We start from the raw sequence: 14,089 nt of genomic DNA, 5'->3' as shown, positions 1-14,089 counted from the left end.
GTTGGAAGCATCTTTGTGACCTGCACTAATGAAGAAATCCTGAGTAAAACACAGGTCCATTAAGGTAATCAAGGTAATTTTTTCTGTCAGAAACAATAATGGTGCAAAACATTTGACTGACGACATATCATTTACATTTTTAAAAAAGCTTAAAATACTTTCTGAAATTCTAAAAACATTCATATACCTTTAATATTCTACATAAAAAATAATAGTAATAACAAACAGCAAATGCGTTTATTCACTTATAGGGAACAGGCGAGGCCATTTTAGTCCTATCTAATTTTTGGAGGCTGAGTAGTTAGTTCAGTCTCCACTGGTAGTCAGTCAGAGATAGTTGGTTCAAGCAAACACTAATTATAAGTGGCATCTATGAAGAGAGAGACTGACAAGAGTCGCCACCTCGTGGTATCTAACCCTAATATCATATAATAATCTCTGTAATTTGATAGTTCTTCTGTCAATTTGGAGGAAAATTATTGACAGCAGATTATTAATAATGTAAACCTAATATGTAGTGCTGTCATAGCAGGCTGAACAAACCTTGAGGATACAACTGTCATTATCATCAGGAAATTGATGATAATGATGACAGTTTGTCAACCTTGTTGGTTCGCTTTCATTCCTCAAAAAGAGCCTTCGCAGGCTCCCTTTGAGGAATAAAAGGAATTAAATGTTCCATTTCATATTTATTTTATAATGACAGAGCCTTCAAATACAGCTTTATCTATGAGACCTCATTATTAATTATATTATTGATTATTAATTGTTTTTTTCCCCGTTTCACTCTCTCTCCATATATATAGATCGTTGTTACCAAGAATGCGAGCTAAGAAACTATTAGGTAACAGTGATGGATATGAAAAACTGACAGATGAATCCAACAGACCTCCAGTTAGGTTGTCTGAAATGTCACCTTCTGGGAGCAGAGTAACTGAGGTTGCTATAAATATTCTCAGAGGTTCTTCGAAATCTAGAATTCCACATGATGAGTCAAAACAAAGCGATGATGCTATTCCAGTCAAGGGAATTCGAGCAAAGACTAAGCATCTTTCAGTCAAGAGAACTTCATCACGAACTGAGTTGGTTCCAGTTCGAAAGAAACTTAAAAGAAAAGAATCTGTTCCCTCATCTGTTAAAATTAAAAATAAAACAAAAGACGAGCCTAACACCATTTCAGCAATCCAGACACGCTCAAAAGATATTACAAAATCGAAGAAAGTTCCCATTCTCAATCGTAGAAAATTTTCAAGTTCGAAAAAACGAAGACAATCAACTTTAGAAATGAAAAAGAGTCCATCTAAACCAAAATCGATGAAACGTATAAAGATATAGCAACTGATAGGCGACATGGTCCACTGGTATCAAAGCATATATTTTCAAGCACGAACAGACGATTTACTGGTAGCACCATGAATGGTAATCAGGAAGAAAATCCAATATTTGTTTCTACACGACGTGAAAGAAAAGATTGGAAACATTATATTAGGAAAGTGGAGTGATTGAACATTCCTAATTTCTAAAGTACGTTGTATGTTACTCCTGAATCAATCAATCAACCCAAGCTTTGAAAACCAGAACTCGGTTAGCGCTTCAAGATACGTAATGAGCCTGTACATTCTGGAACAGATTTTAAATGCTATAATCAAGCTTCAATTGAGTATTGATATATTCAGGAAAAGCTAACAAAGATGCCAATTTCAACACCGGAATCTATCGAAGAGAAGGATAGATATTCCATGCCAGTTCTTCAGAAAACTACTCGGCCAGGCTTGATGTTAATTTAAGGAACGCCAAACTATTTGGTACTAACGAGAAACAAGATATGGCATTCATTAATTTCCATATTACGAATTATTCTTGGTCATGAGCGTTCCGGTGATGATCTTTAGCAAAACACAATCTGAGGTTTCAAAAATGCTCAATGTCAAGGCGGATGATATTTACGATAACTAGTTCAAATGAAAACAAACGAAAGAAAAACATTAAATAATTAAGTAAGGGAGACGGAAAATCGTAAAGGGGTAATGTGCCCTCCCACGATCTGTCCTTGGAGGTGTCACGTAATAATAATAATAATAATAATAATAATAATAATAATAATAATAATAATAATAAAGAATACATACTTGAAGTGCTGTTATAAAATTCCGACATTATATAATTTTTTAACAGCAAAAAATGTTTTGTATTTTATTTGTATTTTGTATTTTCACATTTAGAAACTTAGAATATCTATTTAATTACCGAGATATTCTTTCCTGGTTTAAAATTATAAGCTACTTGGTCTCCATTAACACATTTATTTAAATTTTATTTTTATTTTTAATTAACTACTTTGTTGGCGCAACGATATGTACTCGTACTCCATTCTGTATTTCAGATATGAAAAAAAATGAATGTGAAATAAGTTATAACTTTATAATTATAAATAAATATAATTTTATCACCACATTCTAATTAAACTCAGGATTAAAATGTTTAGGAAAATTACTGCATTTGGAGTAGAAGGTTTTGATGGTGGCTTTCCAGCATTTCTTTAAGCTAACTTAAAAAAGAAGGGCCACATTTGCTACACCTAAAAAAAAAAAAAAAAAAAAAAAAAAAAAAAAAAAAAAAAAAACAGCCATTCTACGAAAGAAACATTTTAAGTTTTTAAATGAAAAAATTATATTGACAGTTTCAACTCTGCTGATGTCATCTAATAGTCTTCTTCTTCATCCAAGAAACGGAAACGTGCTGCTTAAAAATCTAAGCTAAAAGTTCCTCCATAGACAATGCCTTCAACACTTCTCCAAAGGGATATATATATATATATATACAGTTGGAGAAGTGTATATATATATATATATATATATATATATATATATATATATATATATATATATATATATATATATATATATATATATACTCTTCACTCAAGACATTACCTCTCACCTGTACAACGGCCATGACCATAAATCCGAAATCAGCCCGATCTTAGAATACTATTCTAACAGTATTCAAAAACTTGTCTAAAATGATTAATGCTGTCCAGAAAAGGGCAGTCCATTTATACCTCGTCTCTCACAGTTTCACCCCAATCATTTTGTTATGGGTGCTTTGTTTTTGCATCATGTGTATTCTATAGGTATTTTCATGGGCCCAGTTCTACTGATCTAGTCACCGTCTTTCCTCCATCCACTTTCTTATAATATTGAAAGAACAATAGCTGATGGTTAACATCGTTCAACAGTCCAGCTTCAAGCATAAAGAACCAGCCTCTTATCCTTTTTTTTTTATTATTTATTCCATTTATCTCGGTTCTCTGGGATAGTCCTACTCTCATTATATTTCCTAAGGAAATTAACTAGCAGCAGTTCAAGAAAAAACATCAATACGTTCCTTCTTTCATTTTAACCACTTGCTTTTACAACAATTAAATGCTATGGACGTTGCAATATTGTCTGTGCTGCGATTAATGTAAGAAAGATAAATAAAGAGCATTGAAATCAAAATTTATTAATTAATGTTAAAACTGCGCATAAGAATACCCATCCCTTAAAGAAATACACTGCTTGGAATAAAGTCAATGGAGACTCCCCCCATGGGCAAGTGCATCGTGCCATGTAACGAGTCACGTGTTCGTAAAATTGGAGGAATACGGTGTTCTCAAGTCAGTGCAACTGTGTCCTAGTGCAGTGCACACGACCAACCACACTCACCGAACGTCACCGTAGAGTGCTACGAAGGATAATAAGTAAAAATCGCCAGTAAAAATCTACTGATCTAGTCACCGTCTTTCCTCCATCCACTTTTTTATAATATTGAAAGAACAATGTGTCGTCTGACACGTTGAATACGGAGTTCGGGGCATCGACTAAAACACGAATCTGCAGAAAAACATTCAGAACCGAGACTCACAACATGGGTTTCCATGGTAGGAAATTCATGTTGTGATATTCAAACCGTATATTATCCGAATCAACATGCAGCGTCGTCTTCAGTGGTGCAAAGAGAGTGTGGGACGTGGACTGGCTTTTACAGAGCCCTGATCTCAACCCTACTGAACGTCTGTGGGATGAACTGGAGTGTAGGGTGAGGTCAAGGGACGTCCGTCCCACAACAGTCATCCAGGACCTCATTACATGCCTACAGGAAAAATGGTCCAAAATTCCCATTGACGGCTACCGTACGCTTGTGGAAAGTACGCGCCGTAGGATTGCTGCAGTCTTCGCAGCGAAAGGAGGTGCTACATATTAAGGTGGACGCAATATTTGTTCACATTATGGTGCCCGTTGACTTCTTTCCAAGCAGTGTACGCACGAGACTTTCATCAGAGTCAAGATTTTCAATATATGCAAAATGAGTTGAGATTACTCGTTGAATAATTATACTAAATGATTAATCTCGCTGAGCTGTATTCAGTGAAGCGTGAAAAAGATAAATAGTAATTTTATCTAATTAGTAGCTAAATGAATTTGAGTTTATGGCGAAAGCAGGCATAAGTGGTCCACTTGGGATTATGATTAGTAATATTCTAGGTTCTCTTTGATTAGGATAGTAGAACTATAATCGTGATTAGAGGCTGCCGTATTTTATAGTGTATAATAGAGATCAATTGAAAAGCCGGTTATTATAACAAACACACAAAAATCAATAAAATGCATGCATTTCTTGACACAATCTAGTCATTTGCATGATATTGATAATTTATCTCTTATTAAGATTGTTATTGATTTAAGCGAAAAATTAATTTTCTACAATTAAATAAAACGCTTCCAAAATGATAACAAATATAATAAAAAAATAAACCCACACGCAGAAAACAGTATTTCCCTAACTCAGTTAATATACAGGATCTCCTTCGTTCGAAAAAATCTTGGCTTGAATCGTATCTAAGACGCAAAGAACTTTTCTATGGACTTTTTAGCTAAATTTGAGTTAATTCATCTCATACGGAGATGCTGTGAATTTTTCCTAAGGAAACTCGGGTTTTTCATCCTGCACGATAGAACAAACCGGCCAGAGAACACACTTGACTAACAGACGCAACTAGGATTAATCATCTTATCATAGTATGATTTAGGTTTCTCTGAAGCTACGTTATCTGGTATTTACAGGCTAATGAGCTAACCTGTAAAGGGGCGATGAGATAAAAGAACTATAAACACAAGCATAGTATAAAATTATATTAAAATTTGAAATCAGGTTTAAACGTTCAGAGACGAGCAAGGCTCCGCATTAAATTTTTCGTCTTATTTTTTTATTTTCTCATATAAAATTAAATGTTACAATACAAACAAAAAGTGATATCTAACATCATGGATATGTTACTCAAGTTCGAATAAAATAATATCCTCTGTTCTTTGCAGATAGCAAAAAACAGAAGATGGTTTCATGGTTATATATTTAGTTTAATCCTTTATCCAAGTGTAAGCAAACAAAGTTTGCGCCTGAAGTATCTTTCAGGACTGGAGCAAATCGTGGCAAAGGTGGACAAACTTCACATCACTTGCCTTAGTATCCCATAATGCAAAGCACAACTCCTTGCGGACATGTATAATGCTATGTGCATTATGGAAAGGTCACTACCCAGACCGGTTTCAACCTTTATTGAGTTCTCTTCAGTGGGAGCCAGACCCAGAGGTGATACCAAGGTTGAAGCAATGCAATACTAAGGCAAGTGATGTGAAGTTTGTCCACCTTTGCCACGAGTTGTCCCAGTCCTGAAGATAATTCAGGCGCAAACTTTGTTTGCTTACACTTGGATAAAGGATTAAATTAAACCAAGTGGAAAAAATTTCCAACATAGTTTCATGGTATGGAGAAAAGCTTAAATTTATATTGACCTAAAGACGCTAGTTACATCTTAGATTTTAGCTAAACAAATTACTGTAATAACAGAAAGCATACTGAACCCTATATCACAGATAGTGTCGAATAAATCTCATTAAATTTGCATAAAGTCATGATCTTTTAGTATACTTCTGTTTACTTCACTATGTAGCAAATCACCAAGTGCTACTGTTCTTTGAAACTGATCCCATCATGTATCTAAATGTTGCATATTGTGTACCTTTCTATTACTCAAGAACTTTCGTACTTGCCAAAGCGTCTAAAAGAAATCTCATCATTGGCTGTTGATAGAAACACCGTGATAAGCATTTTTTGCTTAACGTGCAGAAGTAAGAATGCATCTAAATAATTTAGTCTTAATTTTAATATATCTCCATTTCTACGTTATCGCTGTAATTTATAAATGAAATAATTAAATGAAGTATTACGTATAATAAATTCTAGTATTTAACTCCGTTTCAATCGATATCCAAGAGAACTAATTTTCTGAAATTTTGTTTAAAATCAGAACTTCAACTTAAGTTAGCAGTTTCACTTACTAGAGGTATTCGAAAAAGTAGCCCATGTTAACTTTAGAATTTCTCTCTTCAGCCAAGAGGCGAATCAGCGACAAATGTTTTGCCATAAACGCACTAACAAATTCAAGGCTATCAATGTTTTAGGAATTAACCGCAACAAGGTTATCTCCAGATTCGCAGCCTAAAGCGAAAGATAAATTGCCTTCTCCTAAGTCTGAACTCAATCGTATGTTACGTTTTACTCAAATTTGCGTTGATAATTTTAATTATTGTTTTTTTAATTAATGCACATGACTTAAATCACCTGTTTAATGGAGTGTTAATTATTATTACGTTACATCTCCAAGGAGTCCAAGAAGGAGTCCAGTCATGCGAGAGCATTCCAATCTACAAAATTCGCGGTCTATACTACTTAAACCTCTATTTATACACTACGCCACAATCTACCAATTACGAACAGCGCCACCTACTGACGCGAATAGCATATATATATACAACGGCCGATTCGCGTACATACGTAACGAAAAACCTGAGTTTGTGGTGGTAGCAGGTGTTTGAGAAAAACCTACAGACTCACCCTCAATTGAAAAAGCCTATATAAAGATTACTCGGGTTCGATCAATGCTCTAATAAGTAGATTGCATATTGGTCGTCAAATACACAGACTACCAGTAAGAAGATGTCATAACTAATTATTTTAAGAAAGAGAAGATTAAAGGAGCTCCACGACTACAAAGCAGTCGAAACCAAACGAACACCGGCGACGCCGCGTTGCATTCTTTTGTCGAGAAGAGCCTGTGTAGCTCAGTGGAAGTGATGTTTGTACTCCTCAGTACTAGACTGTCTGAAAAAAAGAGCGTTGTGAGTTCGATTCTGGTCGTTGACTAGAGGAACTTTTTCTAAGCGTTTTTTTCTACCGGTTCCCAAGTTAGTCTCTGGCACGGGCAAGCGGGTTTTTCTCCCGAAAACTCAAGAAATTCGACCATAGAACCCACACTATTTCAGACATTAAAAATATTGTGTTAGGTTTAGGGACCACGAGATGGTGGCATTTGTTAGCCGTGTACTCATTGAGTGCCGATTAAATTAGTGATAGCCTTGAGCCAGATTAAAGAGGTAGCCTATCTCTGATTGGCTACCTCTCTCTCTCTCTCTCTCTCTCTATAATATATATATATATATATATATATATATATATATATATATAAATCGGATATTTTGGCCTTTCAGACATAAGTTACTGAGGATTTTTTTTTGGCTGGACGAATTTTAGTGAAATTTAATATTTGGAATCCTTACAAAAATTCCTTATAAATAATAAGATTTTGTAGTTTATTTGAAATCATTATTAGGGCAAAATACATTGACATTATATACTGTAATAACTCATCTCTGGTTGCATGGAATGCAACATAAGTTGGTATGCAAAAAGCTATCTTCAAAGTTCAATTTTAGTTTCAGTGGCATCATTTTGATTGGTAAAATGGTTTACAACTGATGTTAATAAATTTTCACTAGTTGGCCGGAATTTAATGCGATATGTTTAATTATAGTATTATAATTTGACAGCATTAAGCAAAACAAAATAACATGTATGCAGTATATAAGCCAAAAATGAGTAGCAGTTTCGTAAACTGAACTGTAACTTTTGACATTTTTTTCTCTTTTAATTTACATCGAATTTCAGCCATTCAATAGTTCTAGTTTTCTTTGAATATCACAAATTTGTCAGACATTGTGACAGTTGTCACAAACACGAAGGCAATATCGACAAAAGTGCAACTCTGAAAAATAATATATATATTATTTTTCAGAAAAATAATATATATATCATGAAGCTCTGTTGTATTGTAAACAAATATAAGGCCAATTAAACTTATTTTTGTTCATATTATACATTGTGCTGCAATAATTTCAACAAGTTTTAGGGAGAAGACTGACTTATGAAAAAATTGTGTTCACTATGTCCCGTTTGCATTCCGTTCTTATGGGCAAAATTATTTGAAATAATATTATTTAAAATAATTTTGAAATAATATTATTATTATCTTATTTTTATTATCTGTTTTGTTTTATAGTCGTCATGATAAGATGACAAACTTGAGAAATACACACAGCTAACAGACATGACATACGGACTGATAGGATTAACTGCTCTAACAGAGCAGCAATTCAGTTTCTGAAATGGACCACCCGCGATGAGTCTACGAACTCCATCGAGTTGCCCATAAATAATAAATAATAATAATGTCTCATCAAGTTCAGCTCCAAATATCTTGTCATCCCCACTTTCTAAAATTGCGCTACATGTACGCTTTTTTAAATAACCTTAATATAATCTAAATTTTAAATCAATGTAAATTTGCCTTAGGTTGTTGGTAAGCTAGGTAGTCCCATCACAAATAAGCACTGCTATTTCCATAATTACGATTTATATTTTTTATACATATTGATCCCATGCACGAGAGGTCGAGGGACCTATAAGCACATTAGTGCTGTATGTGTGTGTGTGTGTGTGTGTGTGTGGAGGGGGAGGAGCAAATGAGGACAAGATAGGAGTTATACTGATTTTTATTTATTTTTTTTTGAAGAGTAGTAGGTTGTAAATATTTGGGAATACTTCTTGAAGAAGGCTGTTCCAGAGGACAGTGGTGGACAGAATAAACGAGAAAAAGAGAAGTTTCGATGTGTTTGCAGTTGCACAATAAAGGGATGCTGGGCAGCTGCTGCTCTTGTATTAACAGGCACAACAGAAAGTGGAAGAATGATGGTGCCATCCATAGTATCCATTGCCTTCCAAGGACACTGCAGAAGTGACCATGGAAGTACACGTGGAATACACTGCTCGCTTCCGGACGGCGTGAAAGATTTTAAAGGAAGTTTTAGGTGCACCACCATGAGCAGTATTCTAAACATGGGAGGATTTGGGATTTAGATATAGTTAAGAGTTGGTGGTGTAAAACAGGCTCTTTTGATTGAATCAGCGACATTGAATCAGAATGCCACGTTTTTAGAAGCTGAGGAGACTATTGATGAGATGTTTTATGACAGGAAAAACTGGAGGTAAACCTCCGTCAAAGCAAAGAGATCTGATCTTGTCTGGTGATTTGTGTATTACTAAGGTAAAGGGTAGGTGAGTTGGTATCAATTTTGTACGAGAAAATGCAAGACTGGTGGCATTGAACATAAAAAGGTTGTCCTCACCCCCATTCAAGAATAGTATATAGATCAACGTTTAAGGCACTGGTTGTAGATGAACTTGTAGCCTTGGATGTCAGAATACTTCATGGTCTTGTAAATGAGTACGAAGAGTGGAGAGTACTATGGTTTGCAAAGCTGTGTATAGGATTAGTGGTTATTTATGTGCATGAGAAAGAGAGTAGGTGATAGCACAAAATCTTGAGGCACTCCAGCATTGATGGTGAAGGTCGAAGAGAGGAAGCCAACAGCCATAATTGGCAGAGAACGACCAAACAGAAATCTGGCTACCCAATTACAGAGGGTGGGAGAGACCGAAAATGGCAATTTATTTAGTAGGCTTCGATACCACACGGTCGAAAGCTTTAGAAATATCACGGGCGATAGCACGTTTCTCTAAAACTTTCCATGATATGTGTCCAGTAGTGGGCGATGTAAGTTGATGTAAGCTTCCTGATGAGGTCAGCTGTGGATCTTGAATGGCATAATCCTTACTGGTGGTCGCTGATGAGTTTGTCGGTCTCTAAATAGTGGTAGACTTGGTTATCGATGACTTCCTCATTATTTTGGAGAAGAGAGAAGTAGTGGTAATTAGTCGGCAGTTCGTTTGAAAGTAGATTTCTATTATCCCTTTTCATGAGATTGCCTCCATGCATTAGGAAAAGTATCAGATATGTATAAGTTATAGAAACGATACAGGATGGATGTTAGTACTGGAGCACAATGTTTGAGAACAATTGGGAGAAGCCATCAGGACCAGAAGACTTTTTATTATTCAAATTATTTAGTAGTTTTCTGATGACTTTTTGTTGAAAAACTATTAGGAGGCATAAGATTCTTAGATTCCACTATGGTAGGAGGTAATTTCCCTTGGTCTTCTATGCAGGAATTCAAGGAAAAGGTGATGGAGTGCAGAAGAGTAGAAATTGTATCCAACAACTTAGCAAAGAAGAAGAAGCCATGGCTTCCATTTGCACAGGAAGCAATTTTCTGCTGTTGGTCTTTATGAAATAGGATTTAGACCTGCTGATGACCGCTCTGCATATGTTACGTTCTTTGGTATAGGTAGAGCATGAAGTTTTATTCAGTCAAAAACTGATTAAAAATAAAAGAAATAACTTTAGTCGGAATTGAACAGGTAACCAGTCATGATTATATTTATTAATTATTCTTATTATTTGGGGATGTTCGTGGATAGGGAGGTTGAAGTTCAGAGGACATTTTGAAAAAAGGGGCTAAAACGGCTCATATTTTACCTGTTTATTGATGAACAACAGTGATTAACACATTCATTAACATGCAGGGATAAGCAGGTAATTATTCCTCTTCATAAGGCCTTATCTGGATTACAGCGAGCAGATCTGGTGGTCTGGGTTTGTTGGAGATGTGGACGAGGTGTTGCGGATTCAGAGGCGAGTGACCAAAATAGCGACAGGTCTGTGTTATGTTCCATATGAGAAGAGATTGAAGATTTGCGGATTACAGAAGCTAATTAACAGGCGATAAGGGGAAGGGGACATGATAGAGGTCTATAAGTTGCTTTGAGGAAAAGTTGCTTTGCTATGGAAACTGAATAAGAGTGTAGAGACTAGATGTTGTACTTGGAGATTGGTGAACGAGTGGAATAATCAGTTGTGTATGCTTTGTCGGTAAATGATTTCAAGGCAAAATATGACAGGTATTGTATAGACTTTAATTAATGTTTTTGAAAGGGATCTCCCACGATGAGTCTACGAAGTCTCCCTGACAGCTGTTTCGAACCAACCATTTCTCTAACATTCGATTTCTTTAGCACAGAATGAGAGGTTTTGTTCTCTTAAAGGTTTCTGCCTGGTCTCTGAAGAAAACTAACCAGTTCGAAACAGCTGTTAGGCCAGTGAAACCTAAAAAAATGCACCAATAAAAGGCGAACGCCTTTTATACGGTCGCTTGGCCAGTGGTCGTGTTCTTTTAAGTAGTGCAAGCCGAAGCAACTCCGATGCCGAGGATTGTATTCGTAAGTTCTCAGGTCAATTTTTACGAAACTTTTATAACTTTTTACAAACATTCGGCTTTGAAATAATGTTGGATTTTTAATATCCGCTTTTCGTATGTAATTTTACATCGCTGAAATGAAGCCGTGTGGACTTTTTTTTAGTAATTATCTAATACAGGTTTATCGAAGTGTTCTACCACTGCATATTTAAAAGGAGCTAAGTATTCGTTTAGTAATAGAGTTACGTCTGTTTCCAAAAGGTATTGTAATCAACAAACAACTTGAAAGTTTTTATTTTTTTAAAAATGTTCTTGCGGCATTCAAATACGTGTATTCGTTTGAATTGATTTTGACAATAAATAAATTATAAGCTCTTATAACTGTTTATGTTCTAGAGGAAAATGAGGAACCTTTATAAAGGCTTATCTCTGACGGGGAGTTAGATGGTCGTATATGGAGTTGGCAAGGTTTGTCATAGGAGTTTTGGTAACCATTTCGAATTTCGCAGATCTAGACAGCACTTTTTCACTTCTAATTTTTCAGCCTTAATGGGAAATGAATCCTTTCAAGTTACCTTTTGTATGCAGAAAACAAAGTAGTGTTACTAAATTCTACTTCTGCAGCTGAGACTATGCCACAGTGATTCCACAAGGGCAATTAAAAATAAAATAAAAATTCAGAAATCGGCATTTTTATTTTTTTTTGAACTGATTTGCAGACTGACAAAAATACTTTATCCTGAACAATGGAGACAAGGAATAAATTTCTTAGTTAACAGACTTCGGTCTGATGCTGTGCAGAGTCCACAACGGTTTGGTTGACCGAGTGGATGGATAACGTCTGTGGCTCTCCAATCAATAACGCTACGGTTTTGAATCACGCTGTGGTACAGATGGTTATGAATATCTTTAGGTGGTAAATGAATTTCATTATAGTGAATAACATCCTGCTTAGGTAGTCCGAAGCGGCTTGCAAAAGTTTCATGTATGATCGCTAGAAAAGGGGGAAGAAATCGGATTATCTAGATCACTAATCTCACCCATGAAGGGTGTAAATAAATATATAGGACACTAGTACTGTACGTAAGACGTCAGAATTCCAACTCGACAACCGAAGTCCACCGCCGAAATACCAGTTTCTGTGTCCACCTTCGTTGTTCTGTGCGTTGAGTTTGATTCACTGAATATTCTACTTCTGATATGCGAAAGAAAGCAAAAAGACTAGTCTTAAAGAGTAAAGCAAATTATATGATGATGATGTACACATTTTATTATTGAAAAATATGAACAACAAAATGGCAAAACAAAAAAATGCTTTAACCTATATATTTATCCATACTTAGATGATCTTAGTATTAATTGCTGCATAGTCCTGTTTAATTATTTTGATCAAGTCAGATAGTTGATTGATTTAGCAGGGGATTGCTATCGCTTGCCAATACATTACAAGCTATCGAAGCACTGCTGAATACTTATAAAGAAGAAATTGTAATTAACTTGTAAATCTCGGCAGTTTACTTGGATACACAAATACTTCAGAATGCTGAAAAATCGTCATGAAATTAAAACCAGTGACACTGAATAATTCCAGATATAGCGATAATGCACCACAGATAGATAATTATCGTTTGCTAAGGTTAATGCTAATTCTTCGACTGAATTATCATGCCTATCTGGTCCTAGAAAGTAAAAATATTTAGCAATAACAATTTTTGTTAATTATATGCATATATTTTATTCTATTTTAATTTATTTTCAAATAAATAAAAACAACATTCGTAGTCTCTCGCCTATTCCTCACCACTACAGCTCATTCGTTTGCTCCATATATCCATCTCGATATAAACCACGAAATAAACGCTTAATGTTAGTATGTAATTTTTATGTACTTCAAGTGTCCCAGATTGCATGTCTTAACTCGAGTGCGATCTGAATAAATTTAGAATAATATACGTTAGTCTGCTACACCGCCAACCAAAGAAAACAAAGAAAAACATCATATTCTTTGTGAATACACACAAAGAATATGATGTTAACAGAAAACGTGTAATTAAAATATCAAAATTTAATATATACGAGCATTAATGACATGTCACATGTCATATTAGGTTTGACGAAGTTTATCCCCCACCCAGGAAAAAAAAAAAAAAAGACGTCGGAATATCCTGGCTTCATAGCCTTAGTTGTTTCAACAGTGATTTCAACTAAATCCAAAACATGGATTTGCGCTTCGCAACCATATGCCTGGGAAAGGAGTGTCCTGGGTTCGATTCCCGTCGCCGACGTGAGGAGCTTAAGGATTTTCCTCAGCCATAGCCAAGTTAGCCAGTCTTGAGCGTGGACAGCAGGGTCCCACCCTAGTTTACCGGGTGGTTTTTTCATTCCGCAAGCAGGCAAACCGGCCTCGTGAATACACACGGATCTACAGACAGCAGCATCCCCAAAATTTAGTACCATTAACAGGCAGCTCCAGTTTTGAACATGGAAAAACGATTCAAATGATTACATTTTTTTTTTTTTTTTTTTGCTCTCGGTTTCCTCTCTAAAATTAAGTTTTA

The 14,089-nt window shown here is 35.3% G+C and overlaps 1 protein-coding gene across 3 annotated transcripts in view; it reads right to left on the bottom strand.

Annotated features, from left to right (window-relative positions):
• LOC150106871 (33 kDa inner dynein arm light chain, axonemal-like) overlaps positions 1–14,089 on the bottom strand; it is a 70,285-nt gene that overhangs the window by 16,137 nt on the left and 40,059 nt on the right. The window contains exon 6 of one of the 3 annotated variants that reach the window (XM_090392783.1): positions 12,776–13,210. The exons of the other annotated variants lie outside the window; for them this stretch is intronic. Within the exon in view, the coding sequence (XP_090248909.1) occupies positions 13,175–13,210 (36 nt within the window). The 3' untranslated portion in view covers positions 12,776–13,174. Of the gene's footprint in view, positions 1–12,775; positions 13,211–14,089 lie in introns of those variants that run through there. 3 annotated transcript variants of the gene reach the window in all.

This window comes from Typopeltis vanoorti, chromosome 5 (genome assembly GCF_054136105.1).
Source record: "Typopeltis vanoorti isolate ZY-2024b chromosome 5, IOZ_Tvanoo_1.0, whole genome shotgun sequence".
Lineage (NCBI taxonomy): Eukaryota > Metazoa > Arthropoda > Arachnida > Uropygi > Thelyphonidae > Typopeltis > Typopeltis vanoorti.
Note: the sequence above shows the minus strand (reverse complement) of the source record. Positions and strands in the feature narration are given on the sequence as shown.